The following is a 20,115-nucleotide window of genomic DNA, read 5'->3' on the forward strand; positions in this document are numbered from 1 at the left end:
TGAGAAAGATGGCCCTGGAGGTAAAGCTAGATGACTAACAATGGGTCCAGTTGCAGTATATTTATTAGCATCTTCCTTCAAAGTCTAGTGAAATTTCAGTTCCTGTACCACTGGACCTCTGTCTTAGGCAATAAGCATTCTTGCTATATCAAAAAGTAAAGCTGATTCTCAAAGATCAGATCCAGACCTATACTAAAAGTAAAACCTGAAGCAGGCATCTATTAAAAAAAATAATGATCAAGAATTAAACCTCAGCTGCCAAGTGTACAACCTACAACAAAGAATTAAACACTTGCAGCTTTAAACCAGAAACAGAATCTAAAAACATCAGAAGAGAGTACTTAAAGCTCATCTTTGATATGAGAAAATCTAAATTATTAAAGGAGCTCGCCTTCTAAGTGCAGAGCAAATGTATCTTTTGAATCCAGAAATGAAAGAAACAGCAATTTCACTCTGTCTCTCAGAATCCTAGAAAAGCCACACAGACCTGATACTAAGAATTTATAGTACAGTACTATCAAGTTTAGACTGAAGATTTCCATTTCCTCAAATGAGGCACTGGCAGAGGCGTACCTAGGGTATGTGACACCTGGGGCCCATTGTTTTTTGACATCCCCTGCCATCATTTTTGACACCCCTCAATGTAAAAAAATATTTTTAGTGATGTTCCCCCAGGTGCAAGCCATGAGGGAGATGTTCCCGGCCTGGGAGTCATGGTCTGGGAACTTCCCTTCTCACGGCCCGGTGCCAAGGCTCTGGATAGTCCCCGTGGCCCAGCATGTTCCCAGTCTTCTCTCCCTTTACCTTCCGTGAAGCTGAAAAAACTGCCGGCCTCGACAGTGATTCAGCTACGTCGGCCGCGGCTCCCCTTCCTGCTTTCCGCGTCTGCCTCTGCAATCCACCCGGGCGGAAACAGGAAGTTGTGTCATTGGCAGACGCGGAAAGCAGGAAGGGGAGTCGCGGGCGACGTAGCTGAATCACTGTCGAGGCCGGCAGTTTTTTCAGCTTCACGGAAGGTAAAGGGAGAGAAGACTGGGAACATGCTGGGCCACGGGGACTATCCAGAGCCTTGGCACCGGGCCGTGAGAAGGGAAGTTCCTGGACCATGACTCCCAGGCCGGGAACACCCCCCTCATGGCTGGCACCCAGGGCGGACCACCCCCCCAACTCCCCCTTGGTACGCCACTGGGCACTGGTACCTTCTATGTCTGAGCCAGATGTATGAGATGTTTTCCCATTCATCACCAGGGCTGAGAATTAAAAAAAGCTAATTTTTCAAATATAAATGAAAATTTGAAAAGGCTCAAATTTCAATACCAGAAATAGGATCTGAATCCTCATAGATACTTCCAAAATAGGGTACAAGATAGCACCTTCACAATTTTTTTTTTTCACAATCGAGGCATGGGGTGGAGGAGGAAAGGAAACTTGGGACAGTTAAAGGAGTTTAGAATAACAAACTCTCCACCTTTGATCCTGTCTTCATCAAACCCATTATCTCACATCCCTGTACACGTTTTCTCCCTTCTCTCAAATCCAACAGTAAATGTCCTTAAGATGTGCCAGTTAACAAAGCCCTGTTAAACACATTTGCAAGGAGTTTGCTGGGCAGGCTTAGGATGTGAAGAGACGGATCTGGGAGAGTGCTTGCAGATTCCACAGCTCCTCAATGCATAGCATTCTCTCTACCTGCTCTAAAGGCACTATGAGGTCACAAGGAGGTGACAGGAAGAAAAGGGCTATGGGCTTGCTTTGTAAACGAAAACCGGACTGGTAAATACCTGTAAACAAATGATACCAGGTTTAAATTGAAAAGGTCATCACAGAGTTCAAAATTTAAGTTCATACTGAGGTTGGAAGTTTTTGCTCTCACGTTTGTATTCCATATAAACAAAAAAACCCACTTTCTTCCTGCTCTGGAAGCCCCTGCAGCGGTTTTTGTAGGTGTTTTGGCATTGACATAATAGAGGCGACCCTTGATAGGACTGAAGAGAGGTACTTATATTGTATGTGCGACTTTAGTATGTGGAGCTTAAGCATAGCAGTGTGTAATTATTTTGTACTGTAAATGTTTGTAACACTGACTTTCTTCCCTGTTTTCTAGTATACCATTCCAAGGAAAGTCTAGCTACGGGCATTCTTCCCTTCCTTTCTCAGACATGTTCAGGCCAGCATGAGGCATTTTTTTCCCAGTCCTCAAATAGAGGTGCAAATTTTAGAACTAGACACTGTCCTATCCACCCCTCCAAACCTCCCCCCCACCCCGAAGAATCCAGATACTAACCCTTCTACTGGATATCACACATTTTCTAATTAACACTATCTTTCTTCATGTTTTATAAAACATAACATATCCTTGATACTGGATAACCTTACTTTTTTCTCTACATACGTAATCAGAGTGCCTACTGCTCAGCAGGAAATCCAACTCTTTGAAATAGACTGGGACTGTCCAAGTCTGGCGAGTGAAGGCTATCCTGGTGTATAGTGTTCATTGTCTTAGATGTTCCTGCCAGTGAGGACAGCCCTTTGGTCCACATGATCCCATCTTCATCTTGTGCTTTCTGTGGACTAAAGAAAACATTGATGAGTCCTGAAGAAATAAGCATAAAAGAGGAGGAGAAGGTACAGTTCAAACCAGTCAGTCAAAAGAACGTACTGATCACTGAAAATGTCTGCGTTCGCTTGCTTTTCGGAGAACGTCGATTCCTTAATTGATTCTTCCTTTCTAATGCTGCCATCTTTTAAAGACTGACGATCTGGTTCCAAGGCCTGGACATCTATGTGTCTTTAGTTACCAGACACCTTTTCAATATGCGCTTCTTGTGCTCTTCTAGCACATCGCTGGAAAATAACTGAGCAGTGGCGATCTCTGTCATTTAAGTAGAATCCAGACGTTTGCTTTCACAGTATGGAGAGAAGTCATCGAAACTGGTTCACTCTAAATCCAGACTCAGTCACAGCAGATGAAATGTACAACTGCAGCTGCTGGCTACAGGATTCTGCTGTCCCATCTTCTTTTTTGATCCTTATCAGTAAAGGCACAAGCGACTCATTGCCTGATTTAAATCTTAAAAAAAAAAAAAAAAAAGCTTCCCCTCACCCACATGAGTCGTTCACCTTATCACCATCATCTTTCTCTCATGGGCTCAGGATACATGGGAGGAGGAGGAGGACGGTCGCCAGAAGCACCACTTGTTCTTGCTGTGCTGCTTCTGAAGCAGCTCCTCTTCCCGCTCTCGTTCTTTCTTTGAGCGCAAGTAACGGTCCTCTTCTTTCAGATACCAGACAGGGGGCCAGCGATACTTCTCAAAATGAGCTTTATTCTCTGGAAAAAGGAAGGAAGGAAGCAAAATGTTAGAGGAACAATGCTATTCATGTGATTTCTCATATTCCATGTTGCCAAAATTATACAGAAAGTTTATTCTACATGTTATATATTCAACATCCCAGAAAGTAATCAAAATCTGAGCTTCCATGCTCTAAGGATGTTAGTTTGAGGTCTACATGGCTCCTAAAAATACTGCCTTATAAGTCTTTGCGCCCTTGTACATTTTTCATATTCACATTAAAGTGAATATTCAAAAAGCAATCTAAGACTAAAGTCCCTCTTTTATCAAACTGAATAGCAAGGGCCGGCGTGATAAATGCACCAAAGCCCACAGTGATTGAATGGGCTTTGGTGAATTTGCCATGTGGCACTTGCTACCGCAGATTCATAAAAGAGGTCCTAAGAAACCAAAAAGTCTCAACTGCATAAGTATTCAAACCCTTTGACACAGAAAACCCAAATCACTTCAGTTTTCAAGAACTGTCTTAACATCACCTATAATAAGTTAAATAAAGTTCACTGAATCTGAAGCAAAGGTCTATATATACGGAACATACAGTTTCTCTCTTTTTTAAATTTATTTATGCATTGTAAAGAAATTTGGAGAAAAATATACTTTAGAAGGAAAATATACAAATTAACAAGAAACACAAATCACATATATAAACCCAAGTCCAAAACTACAAAAGGGTGAATTGCATAAGATCATATAGAATAAAAAATAATCAAACAGAATTACATTGGGTTAGAGTACAATTACAAGATTTTGAATAGAGAATGACCATCTCCACAGGATCTCCACAGGATCCATCTCCATCCCTATCCCGTCCCCATGAGTTCTGTCCCCAACTGCACAAGCCTCAAAACAGTGGACATAGGAAAGAGCTTGCAGGGACAGAACTTGCGGGGCAGGATGGGGATGGGAGATAGAACCCGAGGGGGATGGGGACAAATTTGTCCGTGTGCCATTCCCTAATTTGGAACTTACTGAGATTACCCTACAATTACAACAAGTGCACCAAGTACATTTTGAGTTTGGAAATAAAGCTAGTAGACAACTAGCTTGGAAACTTAAAAAAAAACTTTGAGAAACCATAGCCCTATGATTTATAATGCCAATGGTTCTCCTTTAACAGAGGACTTACCGTATTTTCACGCAGATAACGCGCACCCGTGTAAAACGCGCACACGGGTATAGTGCGCAGAAACCACGATTTTATGTACAAAAACTTTTGTATACCGCGCTCACGGGTATACCGCACATGCTGCCCGACTGTCCTTTCGCCCGCCCCGACTCTCCTCTGGCCACCCCGACTCTCCTTTCGCCCTCCCCGACTCTCCGTGCGCTGTCCCGACTATCCGTTCACCCTCCCTGACTTTCCGTGCACTGCCCCGACTCTCCGCGCCACCAGGTGGGACCTAAGGCTCCAGGGCCTATTCTGATTGGCCCACGTGCCTTAGGACCCACCAGTAGGTGGAGCTTTGGGACGGATGGGCCAATCCGGCCTCATTCCGTCGTTGGCTGCCTGCTGGACAGGCGGGTTTGGCTCCCGTCTGTCTGGCCAACTACCAAAGGTACGGGGAAGGGGGGTGGGGGTGTCGTGGGGGTCGGCCAGGGGGGTCGCGGGTCGGCTGGGGGGGCGGTCGGAGGTTCTTGGGGGGGGGCGGTCGTTGGAGGGAGGGGGGTTTGCGTCGAGGGCAGGAGGGCCTGGGATCCCTCCTGCCCGTAATGTAGTGCGGGGTGGGGGTAGGGGGTCGCCGTGGCCAGGAGGGTTTGGGCTCCCTCCTGGCCCGATATTGTCGGGGAGTTGGGGAGTCGGCCGGGCAAGAGGGCTTGGGCTCCCTCTTGCTCCGATCGTGGATGCGGGTGCGGGTGGGAGCGCGTGCGAGCGGTCGTTCGGGGTAGGGGTGCGAGCGGTCCTGCTGGGGGGGTGAATCGGGCGTCGGGCGGGGTGGGAACTATGTAAAAAAAATTTTGTATACCGCGCTCACACGTATAACGCGCGAGGGGTATGCGCGGTAGGTAAAAAACGCGTATAACGCGCGCGTTATATGCGTGAAAATACGGTAGATATCCAGAAATAATTTTTAGCTTATTACACCAAATTATACATACCTGAACATAAGATATCCTTATCCCATAACAATTAATACATGGACCAGATATCCCTATCACATTTGGCAATGACAGCGATTCTCCATTTATCACAACCTATAGCTGTGGGGGAAACACTGCAAACTATTAATCGAGGCCATAGAACTCCCACTCTCTTGGAGACTCGCATCTGTTACTATGGGCTCCTTTTACAAAGGTGCGCCAACATTTATAGCGCACGCATAGGATTAGCGTGCACGAGCTGAAAAATTACCGCCTGCTTAAAAGGAGGTGGTAGCGGCTGGTGCGTGCGGCATTTTAGGGCATGCTAAAACCACTAGCGTGCCTTTCTAAAAGGAGCCCTATATTACCTAAACCAAATAAGGATCACCCTAAATGTAGTTCACATCGTCCAATATCCTTATTGGGAACCAACTATAAAATCTTCACTAAAATCTTCGCCACAAGATTACAGGATCACATGCCCTTTTTAGTCTATTCTGATCAAACCAGATTTATATGGCGTAGGCATATCTTTTACAATATGAGAAGGGCTCTACATGTAGTGGAGGGAACGTCCCAGTCAAAATCTTCAACTTTGATACTTTATTTAGATGCAGAGAAAGTGTTTGACTGGGTCTCCGGTTTCAAATTCTTAATAAATTGGGAAAACAGGGCCAATTTTAACTTTGATTAGCTTAACAATTAATGGCTAATACACTGAAAACTTTGAATAGGGGAACATGCCAGGGATGTGAATTGTTACCAATTCTATTTGCTTTATTCATGGAATCACTAGTTCAGCAGATTCAGGTTAATGAGATCATGAAGGGTGTTCACTATAGGAGTGAGACTCACAAAATTATACGCTTTGCAGATGATATACTTTTGACATTATCTAACTCTATAAACTCTCTACCAGAGGTGATAGAAGTATTACAGCAGTTTGGTCAGATCTCAGGTTTCCAAATTAACATGACTAAATCAGAAATTTTAAACTTTACCACCAACCATACATTTCGATGGGTATCTCATAATATAAAATATCCGGGGGTCCATATTTCTAAAATATTGCTGATTTATATCATTTAAATTTATCCCTTTTGATTAAGGAATTATTTACAGAACTGGAAAGATGGGAGGGTCTTAACTTCTCATGAAGAGCCCTCTGGAGAAGAAGGAGTTGAAAACCTGGAATGGATTCCTTTTTCATGGCTTACGAGCATGGGGAGAATACCCTATTGTCTAGAATGATACACCTATTGCACTAGAAATGATAATACTGCCTAAACTGTTGTATTCATTTGTACCACTAGAAATAACTTTTCCAAAGTTTTGGTTTTTTTTTTATTTTTATAAAACACTTACTTAAAAAGCATTTCACTTTATTTGTTAACAGAACCCACCCAAAGAAAAAAAAGGACAACCTTATATCAACCAGTTCAGGTGGCATGGGGATACCACATTTTGACTATTATCATAAAGCTGCTTAATTGAAAATGGAAGTAATTTGCTAGAACTTTCAGCATAACATATAACATGTTGCCTATGAGACAACCAAAGAACTGTGGATGGGGATGTCCTGAATGATGATTTTATTTATCACTCTTCACAATAAACAAATAAAAACAAATACAAATCCGAGTTTATAGTTCACATATATTTGTCTTACCGGACCCTACACAGTCTGTGTTTCAGCGAACACGCCTTCCTCAGGACCCCTGAGGAAGGCATGTTCGCCGAAACATGGACCGTGTAGGATTTGTATTTGGTTTTATTTGTTTATTGTGAAGAGTGATAAATAAAATCATTATTCAGAACATCCTCATCCACAGTTTTTGGGTTTTATCGTTTGGATTGTTCTCACTGTGGAATATTGGGTCTTCTTTTTGTTTTTTGGTTGTTTTGCCTATGAGACAACCACATGACTCTGGATTTGTCTGCATTCAAAATCAAATCATGTTTACACAACCAGTCAGAATTTGAAGTATCGACTTCCGGTGACGTCACCACCCTGAATGGCGGGTTAGAGCCGGAGCTCTGATCCTCGAGCGAACGTTCCCCCGATCAGGAGCAGGCAAGCCGCGGTAGCGAGCGGGGCACCCGGTGAGCTGTGCGAGTGCAGCGGAGCGGCTTCAGAATATGCCGTCTAAAAAGAAACCCGACGAAGGGAGACCGCACGAGAAGGCGCCAGAAAAGAGTGGCCTGCGCCAATCGCGCGGAGCCTCGTGCGCGTCCCAGCGTGAGTCCGGGGAGAGCGGGTCCGATGAAGAGTCGGAGAGGGGGTCTTCTCCGAGACTGCGGAGAATGGATTCATCTTCCGCAGCTGTGACTAAAGCAGACCTCCAGCAATGGGTCTGCGACATTAAGCAGGAAGTTGCTGGAGTCAAAGGGAAAATCCGGGATGCAGTGAAAGAAATCAAGAGGGACATAGCGGTGGAGGAACCATGTGGAAGAGGCGGAGCGGGACCTTCCAATGGCACTGGCGAGTGAGCAGTGGCGAGTGAACAATGGCGGATCCTGCTTGGCTGCACTTGGACAATTGGGACTGTCAATGCCTTGACTGGGCAGATGTGTGGCTGGGACTGTGTGGGGGGTTGGATGTGAGGGGTTTTCTTCATGGGGGTGAGTGTGAGAGGGTGCCTATGGGAGTGAGACTGAGGATGAATGCTTGTTGGGGGGCTGGGGAGGGGAGGGGGAATGGATGAGGGGTTCATGAGCTGGGGGGGGGTCACCCGGAGTCATGGAAGGGCTGAGGAGCAGGTGGATATGGGTAGGGTTGGGAGGGGGGGGGGGGCTGGTGGGGGGTGGGGATAGGGGGATGGGTAGGTGACAGCATGGGCTTTTGGATCTGGAGTGGGGGGAAGGGGAAGAGGGGTGCAGGGTGTGGGGCAGGATTCTTGGGTCATGGGACCTGATTCTTTGAGATTGGGCAGTTTCAATGTTAAGGGCCTCAATATGCCACGTAAACGCCAGCTTTTGTTGAAGGAGTTGAAAAGGCTGCGTATTGATATCAGCTTCATTCAGGAAACGCATTTTGTGCGTCCTGGGGAGAAGCTGGTACAATATAGAGAATATCCGGGAAGGGTCTGGGCCTCTAATAGGACAGAAAAGAAAAAGGCAGGGGTGGGCATTTTGTTTGCTAAACGTCTTAAAATCGTGCCTGAACGGGAATGGAGGGATGAGCGGGGGCGCTGGGTGATTTGGGTGGGGCAGATAAATGGGGAGGTAGTCACCCTGGTGAATTTATATGCCCCGAATTCTAAACAGGGTTCTTTTTTCGATGAGGTATTGGCCAAGGTACTGCAGGTTAAGAAGGGGTCGGTGATTGTGGGAGGGGATTTTAATTTAGTTATGAATCCCAGGTGGGACTCTACGGGGGTTGGAGGGGACCGGCTTAAGTCCGATAGGAAACGCCTTAGACATTTGGTTGACGTACTCAATATTGTAGATGGGTGGAGATCTCAGCATTGCCTGGATAAAGATTATACATACTACTCCCATGTTCATGGGGTCTATACTAGAATTGACATGCTATATCTGGATAAGGGATGGGGGGGTAGACTACTGGGGTCCTCCATTGGGGACATTGGCTGGTCAGATCATGCTCCCATTTGGATGGATGTGCGATGGGGAGCTTCGAGAGTAGGGGATCACTACTGGAGATTGAATGATAGTTTATTGAAAGATCCGCAGATGGTCCGCAAGGTGGAACAGGTTATTGAGGACTTTTTGGAGCATAATAATGTTGATTCCTACTCTCCGATAACAATATGGGAAAGTTTGAAGGCCGTACTGCGGGGGGAGCTTATTTCTATGGCCGCTCATAAAAAGAGGCTTCAATTGCAAAAGGAACGGAGTCTGAGAGAGACTTTACGTCAACTGGTAGATCAACATAAGAGGGGCCAGGGGGGAGCTCCCCTTGGGCTTCGGATAAGGGAAGTTCGGGCGGAATTGGGGAAGATGGAGGATGAGGAGATTCAATTCAATCTTGAACGTCTTCGTTTAAGGTTCTTTGAATCTGGTAATAGAGCGGGGAAATTGCTGGCTCATCGTCTGCGCCTGCAGCAGACGCAGTCTAATATTATGGCTATTAAGGATGGCTCGGGACAAACATTGACAGCTGAGGGGGCTATTCATGCACGATTTCGTGAATTCTATCAGCAGCTTTATACGCCAGAGAGTCAGGGGTCGGGGGAAGAAATTGGGAAGTATCTTCAGGATTTGGGCTTAGCATCCCTTACGGCCTGTGAAGCGCAGGGGCTGGATGAGGACATTACGTTGGAGGAGGTACATACTGTGATTAGACAATTGAGACCGGGGAAATCACCGGGCTTAGATGGGTTCACGGGGTTGTTTTACAAGAAGATGTCTACATTGGTGGCTCCATTGTTGGTGCGTTTATACAATAATCTGAGAGAGGGAGCCCAATTGCCCTTTTATATGCGGCTGGCTGGGATCACGATTTTACCAAAGCCAGGGAAGGATGCCACTCAGTGTGGGAGCTACAGGCCTATCTCACTGTTGGGTATTGATACCAAAATTCTGGCTCGAGTGCTGGCTGATCGTTTATCCCCTCACATGCCGACACTTATTCACCCAGATCAGGTGGGATTCATAGGGGGAAGGCAGGCGGCAGATGGAATCCACAAAGTCTTGAACTTGATTTGGCAGGCCCGACGCAGTGGAGGTCCTTGGGTAGCAGTGGCGGTGGATGCCGAGAAGGCCTTTGACCGCGTGGATTGGCGTTTTATGGAGGCAGTTCTTCACCATGTAGGTCTGGGGGCCAGATATGTGTCTTGGATTCTGTCTTTGTATAACGGACCTCTGGCGTGTGTGAAAATTAATGGGGTATACTCTGCTCCTTTTGAGCTCAGGCGGGGAACGAGACAGGGTTGTCCGCTCTCACCTTTGCTTTTTGCTTTGGTGATTGAGCCTCTTGCGCAAAAGATCCGACTAGCCTCTGGGGTGAAGGGCGTACGGGTTCAAGGGGGTGAGCATAAATTGTCCTTATTTGCTGACGATATTTTAGCAATTGTGGAGGGCTCGGCGGAGTCCCTTAGATCCCTTCAGGATCTTATGACAGACTATGGGGCTTTATCAGGCTTTAAAGCCAATATGACAAAAACGGAGATACTTAATATATCGGTCCCGGTAGTGGATATTCCGTGTATTCAGAGGGTGGTGCCCTTTCGATGGGTTAAGGGCCCTATACGATATCTGGGTATTCAGTTGGGGGTGGATTGGACATCCCTATTTCAGCTTAACTATATTCCTTTGGTAGCATCCCTAGCTAGGGATATGGATCGGTGGGCCTCATTATATGTGTCTTGGATGGGGCGAATGGAGGTTATTAGGATGTTGGTACTGCCGAAGTTCTTATATTTTTTTCAGGTTTTGCCTATTGAGGTCCCTAGACAGTATCTTCTCCGATGGCAGCGGAACCTTTTACGATTCGTGTGGGGAGGTAGACGACCCAGGGTGGCTCAATGGGCCATGTTCAAGTTTAAAGCGGAAGGGGGTCTGGGACTCCCCCATTTGGAGCATTACTACCGCGCGGCTCAACTCCGAGCGGGAGTGGAGTGGCATGCGCCATCTTTGAAGTTGTGGGTGCAGGTAGAGCAGGGAGTTTTGAGTGGCTCGGGTGGGGCTCGTACCCTAGGGTCGCTTATGTGGGGGGACTTGGGGGCACGGGAGTTGGGAAGCATTTCTAACCCGTTTACTAATTGGACAATGAGGGTGTGGAAGGGAGAGGCTGGCAAACTCTTGGGTCGTAGTAAGGGGTTGCATCATTTACCATTGTGCACTGCCTCTGATTTCGTACCGGGCAGAGATGGGGGGATATTTGTGCGGTGGGCAAGGAAAGGGTTGCAGTACTTTGGCCAATTTATAGAGGGAGAGTCCATTCGTGCTTTTCCAGAGATCCAAAAGCTTTATCAGCTTGATTCTAAGGACCTCTTCCCGTATCTACAAGTGAAAAGTTATTTGCAGAAGGCTAAAAGGGCAGATGTTGCAGCTTATAGCTGTTCTGACTTTGAGCAGCTTTTGGGGTCCCCAGTGCGTAGAGGTTGCATTTCGCTGCTGTATAAATGGGTGCATCAGGATAAAGGCCGGAAGCCTTCGTATTTACTGGCTTGGGAAGGGGACTTGGGGCAGGTGTTTGAGGCATCTCTGTGGGAAACTATCTCGTATAGGATACATCATTTAGCTGTAGCCCCTATGTTGGTGGAGAATGCGCTTAAAATGCTGGTGCGCTGGTATCTCACCCCAGTGACTCTGAGCAAGATGTCCGCTACGGGCACAGCCTTCTGTTGGAGGGGATGTGGGCAGCGGGGAACATTCTTTCATATGTGGTGGAGTTGCCCCTCCATTCAAGACTTCTGGAGCCAGGTGTTTAAGTATGTGGGGGCTCTCCTTCAAGTGCCTCTCGCGAAAAGAGCTGAGGTGGCCTTGTTGGGGTTTCCCTCTGGAGGGGTAGATGACACCCAGGATAGATTGGTGCGCTTGGCTTTTACAGCGGCTAGGCTGACTGTGGCTCAACACTGGCGCAGTACTGCTTCACCTACTTTGGCTCTGGTGCGAGAGAAATTGGGATGGGTGTGTGAGAAATATCGGCTCTCGGCCCTGTTGACTAGAAAATGGCAGCAATATCACGATATTTGGGGGAGATACCTGGCAATGGAGGGTTTGGGGATGAATAGTTCTGTTGTCAGCTGAGTTATTGGCTTCGGCCGGATGGGTTTTGTGGGGGTGTGTCTTCTTGGGGTTCTTACTGGGGGTCTGTGACCTTAGGTCCACTTCTTTTCTGATTTTTCTACTTTTCCTCACGTTGGGGTGTAATTGTGCCTATTGGTGGTGTTCTTGGGTTTTTGGGGGGAGCAGGGGGCTGTCACTAGGGGGGGAGGGGGGGAGGGGGTGGGGGGGTGACATCAGGAGATTTGTTGATCTGCAGATTGTCTGCCTGTATTGTAGTTGGATATTCCTGATGTTTTGCTGTGATGTTTTTCTCTTGTCATAAATAAACAGTTACAAAAAAAAAAAAAGAATTTGAAGTATCTGATTTAATTTAAATATGTCATCTTCTGGTCACCCTTCATAAAGATGATCAGCTGAATGTCATCAGCAAAATTTTGTTTCCCATGTACTCAATAATTTGGCTAAAGGAGCCAAATACAAATCAAAATGAGTGAATGAGAGGAGAAGACCCTAAGATACCCCTCTCACCAGCTCCCTTTTTGATGAAAGTTCCTGATTCCAACACACCAATCCCCAAATTCTAAATACACTTTCCCCTCAAAATCTGTGGGAGTTAGGGACAGAACCAGCTCACGAATATGGAAAAATCATGAATAACTGTAGCGCCGACTCTGACCCACCCCCACCTCCCTCCCGCCTCTCGAACCTCTCCACACCTTACCTAGCAGTGAAGCGAGGCAGGAACAAATTTTCCTATGCTCCTGCCCCATGCAGAGCCGTCAACAAAAATGGTTGCCACAAGTTCCCGTGGTCTTACGAGACTGCAGCGAGAACTCACAACAGCCATTTTTGTTGACAGCTCTGTATGGGGCAGGAGTGTAGGAAGATCGCTCCTGCCCCGCTTCACCATTAAACCTGTAAATTTAGAGGGAGAAGTGTATGGCGCTTTGAGTCAAGCACCCAATTTGCAAGTGCAACTTAATTGACTAATGAGCTAATTAGCACTGTTAAATGGTTCCTTAACAAGCAATTATCAGCATTAATTGGATTTAATTTAAATGTGTAAATTTAGGCATGTGATCTATGCTTAAATTTTATGCACAGTGCCAAAAAGGGGACATGGATATGGGAGGGTTATGGACATCTGGAGGGTGCTGCTCACACACACGTAATTATAAAACAAGGGGTATATGCACCTAACTTTAGGAACAAGGATATGCACCATTTTCTGTTGGTTCAAGTGGCTGCACCTAAACGCAGTTCTATAAACCACAGCTTACTTTAGGTACTGCTTATAGAATAGCACTCAAGCGAGATTTTTTTGACATCAATTTTTTTAGGCATAGTGCATAGAATTCAGCCCCAAATGTGTGCATTTTTCAAAATAAGAAGACTTAGTCCCAATAGAGGTCTCCCTCCATATTCGCGGGTTTGGCATTTGCAACTTTGGTTATTTGAGAGTTTCTAACACAAGCTAGGTCTTGGAGAAATACCATAATCTGTAATAAATAAATAAATAAACAAAAGCATTTGATGTGAAATACTGAAAATGGAAAGGAATCACTGTGTTCCAAGCCTCTTTCTGACCAGTACCCAACCCTGCCTACGCGCCCCCCCCAGTACATCTACTTCTCAAAATGAATCTAAGGAGAGACTCCGCCTTCTTTTTCTTAGCTTTAATGACTTTCAGGAGACGAGCAGATGTTGCTGTTTGAATCAATGGGCATTAATATTTGAAAGTTGATATGGTTGGCTTGTGTAGAGCAGTGATTCCCAACCCTGTCCTGGAGGATCACCAGGCCAATCGGGTTTTCAGGCTAGCCCTAATGAATATGCATGAGAGAGATTTGCATATGATGGAAGTGATAGGCATGCAAATTTGCTTCATGCATATTCATTAGGGCTAGCCTGAAAACCCAATTGGCCTGGTGTTCCTCCAGGACAGGGTTGGGAACCACTGGTGTAGAGGTATTGTGAGTTAGTGAAGTTTTTCTCATGGGGGCCACTGAAAAGTGGGGAAACGGGGGTCAAGATTTGCACTGGAGCGTATGGCTGCTCCTAAGCCATGCTACAAAATGGACGCAAGATGGACAGCAGGTCCAGAATGGCTGAGCAGTGCTGCTCTGCGCTGATGGGAGGATTGTGTCTTAGCTGACCCACTGCTGCTACACAGACTTAAGTGACTGGGTGGAAGAGCAAAGAAGAGTGAAGCAGGCTATTGCCATGGTTGCCTCTATTGTAAGGCGTTAAAATTCCTCATCAGCTCCTGAAGTAAGCTCTAGGATGGTGGCTGGAAGTTTCTCTTATTTACAAGTTCTTGAACTTTGATACAATATCAATCTGCATATAATATTTGCAAATTTATGGTATTCGTGAGAGTATTCGTGAGAGTGAATATGGAGGGAGACTGTTGATTCAATAATTTATCATATGACAATGTATCGAAGGCAGCAGTCAGGTTAAGTTGTTTACATAACGCATTGAAAACCTGATGAGCATTTACCAATCTCTCATCTACAATTGCCATTGGTATGGTGGGATCTATATCCAGATTGACAATTATGTAGTATATGATTACTGTCCTAAAAATCATTTTGTTTGTTTAATACAACTTTTTCCATGACTATAATCAACAGAGACAAATTTGGAAGTTATCAAAAAGCTGTGTAACTATCACTTAGGCTTTTACCTTTCTTATGAACGGGTGTAATAGTCTCTTTAAGAATCTTGAATTACTCCAGCCGTCAATGAAAGGTTCACCAAATGAGTTCAATAACAAAATGGTGTCTGATCTAGTAATATTCCAGATGATTAAAGAGACCAAAAATGTCCCATAACCTCAGTCCTGTACAGATACTACTTGAAACCTGATCCATTCATCTAGAAAATTACTGCTCAATTTTGCCACTTTTCAATATCCTCAACAACACTTGATGGAAATAGATTATTTATTTTGCCTTCAAAGATGTCTGCAAAGCCAAAACTGGTGATGCTGCTTCCTCAGAGGAGAAAAAAGAGGGAAGAAAACATTCTCTTTTTAAGAGGACAGGAGAAGAGGACACATCTTTCTGAGAGGAGAGGCGTAGAGGACATATCTCTGGTTAAGTATACATTATTTTTCTCTAAGCTTTGATAAGTTTGGGGATAAAAGCTAAATTGAAGGTTCCTTTATTTACAGTTTAGATCTTAAAAAGAACAAACTTTATTTAGCTAGTCTCCATAGTTTTTAAACTTGAACTTTCTGCTAAAGATAGTCTCTGGCAGGCAAAGCAGGATCTGGCTCATTCCCTCCCATGCCCCCAACCCTAGCACATTTCTTTACTTATAGTCAATTATTCTAATTAAGACAATAGAACTCTATTACATATTCTTACTATATTTCATTACCTGCTAATCAAACACTAAATAAAGCATACAGGCTCTCTATACTAGTCTAATATATTCCCAGTTGCTTAATAAGGTTTAATTAATCAAACACTAAATAAAGCATACAGGCTCTCTATACTAGAGGAGACCTACAGGGATGTTGTAGAGAAATCCCTCCTCCAGTCTGGAAGCCTCTGTGCTGCCTTGGAGGAGGGCGGTCTCCTAATAGGAGATCACTCTGGTGAAGTAGGAAATAATCCTGTAGCCAGGACCTGCCCACCAGGGGATGCAATATCCTCTTGCACCAAGTATGTGTCTCTAAGGGCTTCTGCTTAATAGGGAAGGATTAGGACATCTGTTGTAGTTGGTGATTTGATCGTTAGTCATATAGATAGCTGGGTGGCCGGTGGGCGTATCGCCTGGTCACTTGCCCACGTGGTATGAAGGTGGCGGACCTCATATATCACTTAGAAAGGATTTTAGATAGTGCTGGTGAGGAACAGGCTGTCTTGGTACATATAGGTGCCAATGACATAGGAAAATGTGGGAGGGAAGTTCTGGAAGCCAAATTTAGGCTCTTAGGTAGAATGCTGAAAACCAGATCCTCCAGGGTAGCATTTTCAAAAATGCTCCCAGTTCCACACACAGAGGCAGACAGAGTTCCGAAGTCTCAATGAGTGGTTGAGATGATGGTGCAGGAATGAGGGATTTAGATTTGTTAGGAAATGGGTAACCTTTTGGGAAAGGGGGAGCTTATTGCAAAAGGATGGACTGCACCTTAATCTGAATAAAACCAGGCTGCTGGCACTAACATTTAAAAAGATATAGAGCAGTTTTTAAAGTGAGATGGGGGGAGCCAAGTCACCCAGGAGCAGACGGTTCGATGTGGAGTATCCTTGAAGGATACTAATGAAAGAGGATATTTAGGAAGTCCCAACAAGTCAAGGGGCATGGTCCTCTGATTTTTCAAAGGAAAAAAACCCTGTCTATCCTTCTCTCTCAGGGTTTCTGTGACTGTTACAAAGATTGTTTTGCTTTATTGCTATTTTGAAGATAAGTTAATGTTTATGAAAACAGGTTACCAATCTATAGCTCAACTCTCAATTTGGAAGATCTGTGGCTCAATTTTTGGGAAGTTGCTTAAGACCCGTTAGCCAAGGGTTTCTATACTGGAGTCTACATTACAGCAATATAGATCTCAGGATAATCTTGAGTACACAAGTCTCCTAACCAACATCAAGGTCAAGATTCCAAGGGGACTATATGAGAACTCACTAGTACTAAAAATAATATAATTAAAGTCACTATGGGAGCTAGTGGGGAGATGCCCAAAATGCAGTCCCATTAATGGAAGCATGAGTGAGACTGAATAAGCAAATGTGATTTTCATTAATGTGGTATGCTCAATATCTGGCTGTAGGAATGGAGGGAAGTGAGAGGAAGTTTAGGTGCTTGTAAAGGTATAACAGTTGCAAGCAGAAGAAAAATGTTGAGAGGTTTGGTCTTGGAGGAGGACTGTCTCTCAATCTCTCAGTCATCAACTGAACTGGAACTTCCTGCACAGGTGGAAGGAATATGGTATATTAAAACAGAAGGAAACTGGTGATGCAAGGTAGTAAAGGAGTGAAACAATTAGTTTTAATCTTTTATGTTAAAATTGTTATTGTATAAAGAGGAAGCTTGTCACAAAGCCACAACTATTATTTAGTTTGTACTTTTGAGTCACTCATCAGTGACACAATAAAAAAAAAAATTATCAAGATATGGAGGGGCATTTTCGATAGGGCGTCTAAGTTCAACTTTGGATATATCCCTCAAGACGTGCAAATATCTGGGCAGAGAAACATCCATTTTCAAAACTACTAGACATCCAAATTTTTTTTTTTAATGATCTATTTGGACATCTTGGCATTTAGGACATCTAACTTTTTTGGGCCATTTTTGAATACCAAAATGTTCATGTTCAAAATGTCTTAATCCAGACCATTTGGACTTGAGAGAGGTCAGCATATTAATGGATTGGCCACACAGGCATTCCAACAGAGTAATGGGGCACATTAAAGGGAATGTAAATTATCATGTCTGGTGGAATAATGTTTGTCTGATAGCTAAATTTGAACGTATATATGCTGAGAGAACTGGTTCCCTGATTCGTTTTGAACGGATCTGGGCTCTCCTCATTGCCTTTACCAAACTACCACTAGACACGGCCCTTTGAGTTTCTTGCATATACTCTGGTCATGTATTATTGTACGATTGCTTATTCGGTGTTGTTGTCAAACTGTACTCTTTCTTTCTACATGCTGTGTTTGTTTGACATCCATGGTATTATGTTACCTAACATGCAGATGCTGCTTTATTTTCAATAGATGTATCGAGTTTGGATTCTTTCTCCACATTTCTTTTATACCGTTGTCCTTTTAACTGCCTCATTACTGTACATTGAATTTGTAAAAAACGTTTTCATTTCCTTGATTTGTATTGAAATTTCAATAAAAAGTTATTGAACTTAAAAAAAAAGGGCACTGCTATGAACTTCAAATAAAGGGTGTCAAATGTATCGCACCATAATGCCCTTATAATTTATGGTGAGCCCTCCAAAACCTACTATACCCACCTGACTACCACCCCAATAACTTTTCTGGTTGCAAGTGGGTCCTATATGGCAGTATGGAAGGGTTTGAGTGGGTTTTGATGGGTCCATACTTAATACCATAGATCAGGGGTGTCCAATCTGCGGCCCCGTAAAGTATTTTGTGCGGTCCCGGTCGAGGGCAATGCAGTGTTTTCCTCTGCTGTCCCTGGGTGTTTACCGTCTTGACGGCTCCCTCCTCTGTCTTGCTGCAGCGTTTGTGCAGCCCCAGAAATTTTTTTTTCGGCCAATATGGCCCAGGAAAGCCAAAAGGTTGGACACCCCTGCCATAGATGATGTGGTTAAAGTGCCTTATGGGTCCTCCTCTTTATGGTTCACTAGCCTACCCACCAGTTTGTTTGTTTGTTTATTTCTCACCCGCCCTTATCCAAGGCGAGTTACATATTAATATACAAAATAAAAGATTTACATTTATCGTACAAAACACTTCAGAGCCACACTATAACAAATTACATACTTACATATCAAATCAAAATACATACATGTTGCATGAACGACAAATTTAATTTAAGACCAAAACTGGCCAAACCCACACATACATCAAAATATAAGATCCATAAGTCATACATGATGCCTCAATAACAGACATCAATAAATCAAATAAAACAAACCAGACCATTGAACATCTTCGTGACCAGCACTCAAGAGTCATCACTCCTTCACCCTCAACCAAACTCAAACCCTATATTTCATTTTACAGAACAGATGTCTTTTCAGCAGTTTCTTAAAGTTCTGAACATTTTGCTGCTGGCGAATCTATCCTGGAGGACTGTTCCACTACCAGGGGCCGATGCAGTGAAAGACACTGTTTCTGGAAAAGGAAAGCCTTAACTCCCGCACAGATGGTACAGACAGATCACAATGCTCAATTGAGCGGAGCAGTCAAGCCGGCTCATGTGGCAAGATGCTCTGGACCAGGTGTTTAGGGGCCAACTTCTGTATGCACATAAAGACATTCACCAGTAGCTTGTACCGGATCTTATTCTTTACTTTCAGCCAATACAACCTTATAAAATATTCTGTTACATGCTCACGTCTGTCCAATTTAAACGGAAGCGAACCACTGAATTCTGGGCCACATGAAGCGCCCCCAAGACTTAGTACTCCCAAGAACACCAGACTGCAATAGTCAAAAATGGACAAAACCATCGACTGTAATACCATACTAAACAATGTGGCCGCTAGATAAGGTCTCAATCCATTAACTAACCGAAGATGAAAATATACCTTCAGAACTACAGCAAGCAAACCCGATGCTCTACAAGGCTTCCCCATACCAGATGCTGCTGTTCTAAAGTCAGGTATGTACCTCTTTGATCTCATTTTTGTGTGGTAGAAGGGGGTCACTGAGCACTGGGGAAATGTGGGAGTGTCTTATCTTGATGCATGCAGTGGTCATCTGGTCACCTTTGGGCACCTTTGTGGCACTAACGACACTTCTAAAACAGGTCTAGCTCCGAATATCAAAGTTCCATCCAGGACATCTTGCAAACGTTTGATTATCACTGCAGGATGTCCAAGTCTACCCCCCCCCCTAATGTATGCCAAAGCCCGCCCAAAACACGCCTTCACTATGCCCATCTTGAGCTCTAGACACACAGAATGGGCCGGACACCCCACAAGACGTCCAGAAAGGTGGTTTTGATTATCAGCACTTGGACGTCCTGGCAATTAGGACATCCAAGTGCAGATTTTGGTTGCTTTTTAAATGTTTATATTTTTTGATTATGAGTCCATACAGCACAGTTACTTACCATAACAGATGTTATCCAGGGACAGCAGGCAGATATTCTCTACATGTGGATGACATCATCAACGGAGCCCTGAGCGGACAGTCTCACAAGCAAACTTGCTTGAAGATCTTCAAGCTTACGAGTGTACCGCGCATGCGTGTGTGCCTTCCCGCCCGAGTCACGGGGCATGTCTCCTCAGCGTGGCCTCAGTTCAGATAGCTAGCAAAGAAGCCAACCAGGG

General features: G+C 44.6%; 1 protein-coding gene across 3 annotated transcripts in view; it reads right to left on the bottom strand.

The window, feature by feature from the left end:
• Positions 1-1,152: 1,152 nt before the first annotated feature.
• LOC117364830 (rho-related BTB domain-containing protein 1-like) overlaps positions 1,153-20,115 on the bottom strand; it is a 194,000-nt gene continuing 175,037 nt past the window's right edge. For 2 of the 3 annotated variants that reach the window (XM_033954504.1, XM_033954491.1), the window contains one exon: positions 1,153-3,328. In XM_033954504.1, the coding sequence (XP_033810395.1) occupies positions 3,150-3,328 (179 nt within the window). In that variant the 3' untranslated portion in view covers positions 1,153-3,149. The remainder of the gene's footprint in view (positions 3,329-20,115) is intronic. The other variant, XR_004540322.1, reaches the window with a different exon arrangement.

Source organism: Geotrypetes seraphini, chromosome 1 (assembly GCF_902459505.1).
Source record: "Geotrypetes seraphini chromosome 1, aGeoSer1.1, whole genome shotgun sequence".
Classification (NCBI taxonomy): domain Eukaryota; kingdom Metazoa; phylum Chordata; class Amphibia; order Gymnophiona; family Dermophiidae; genus Geotrypetes; species Geotrypetes seraphini.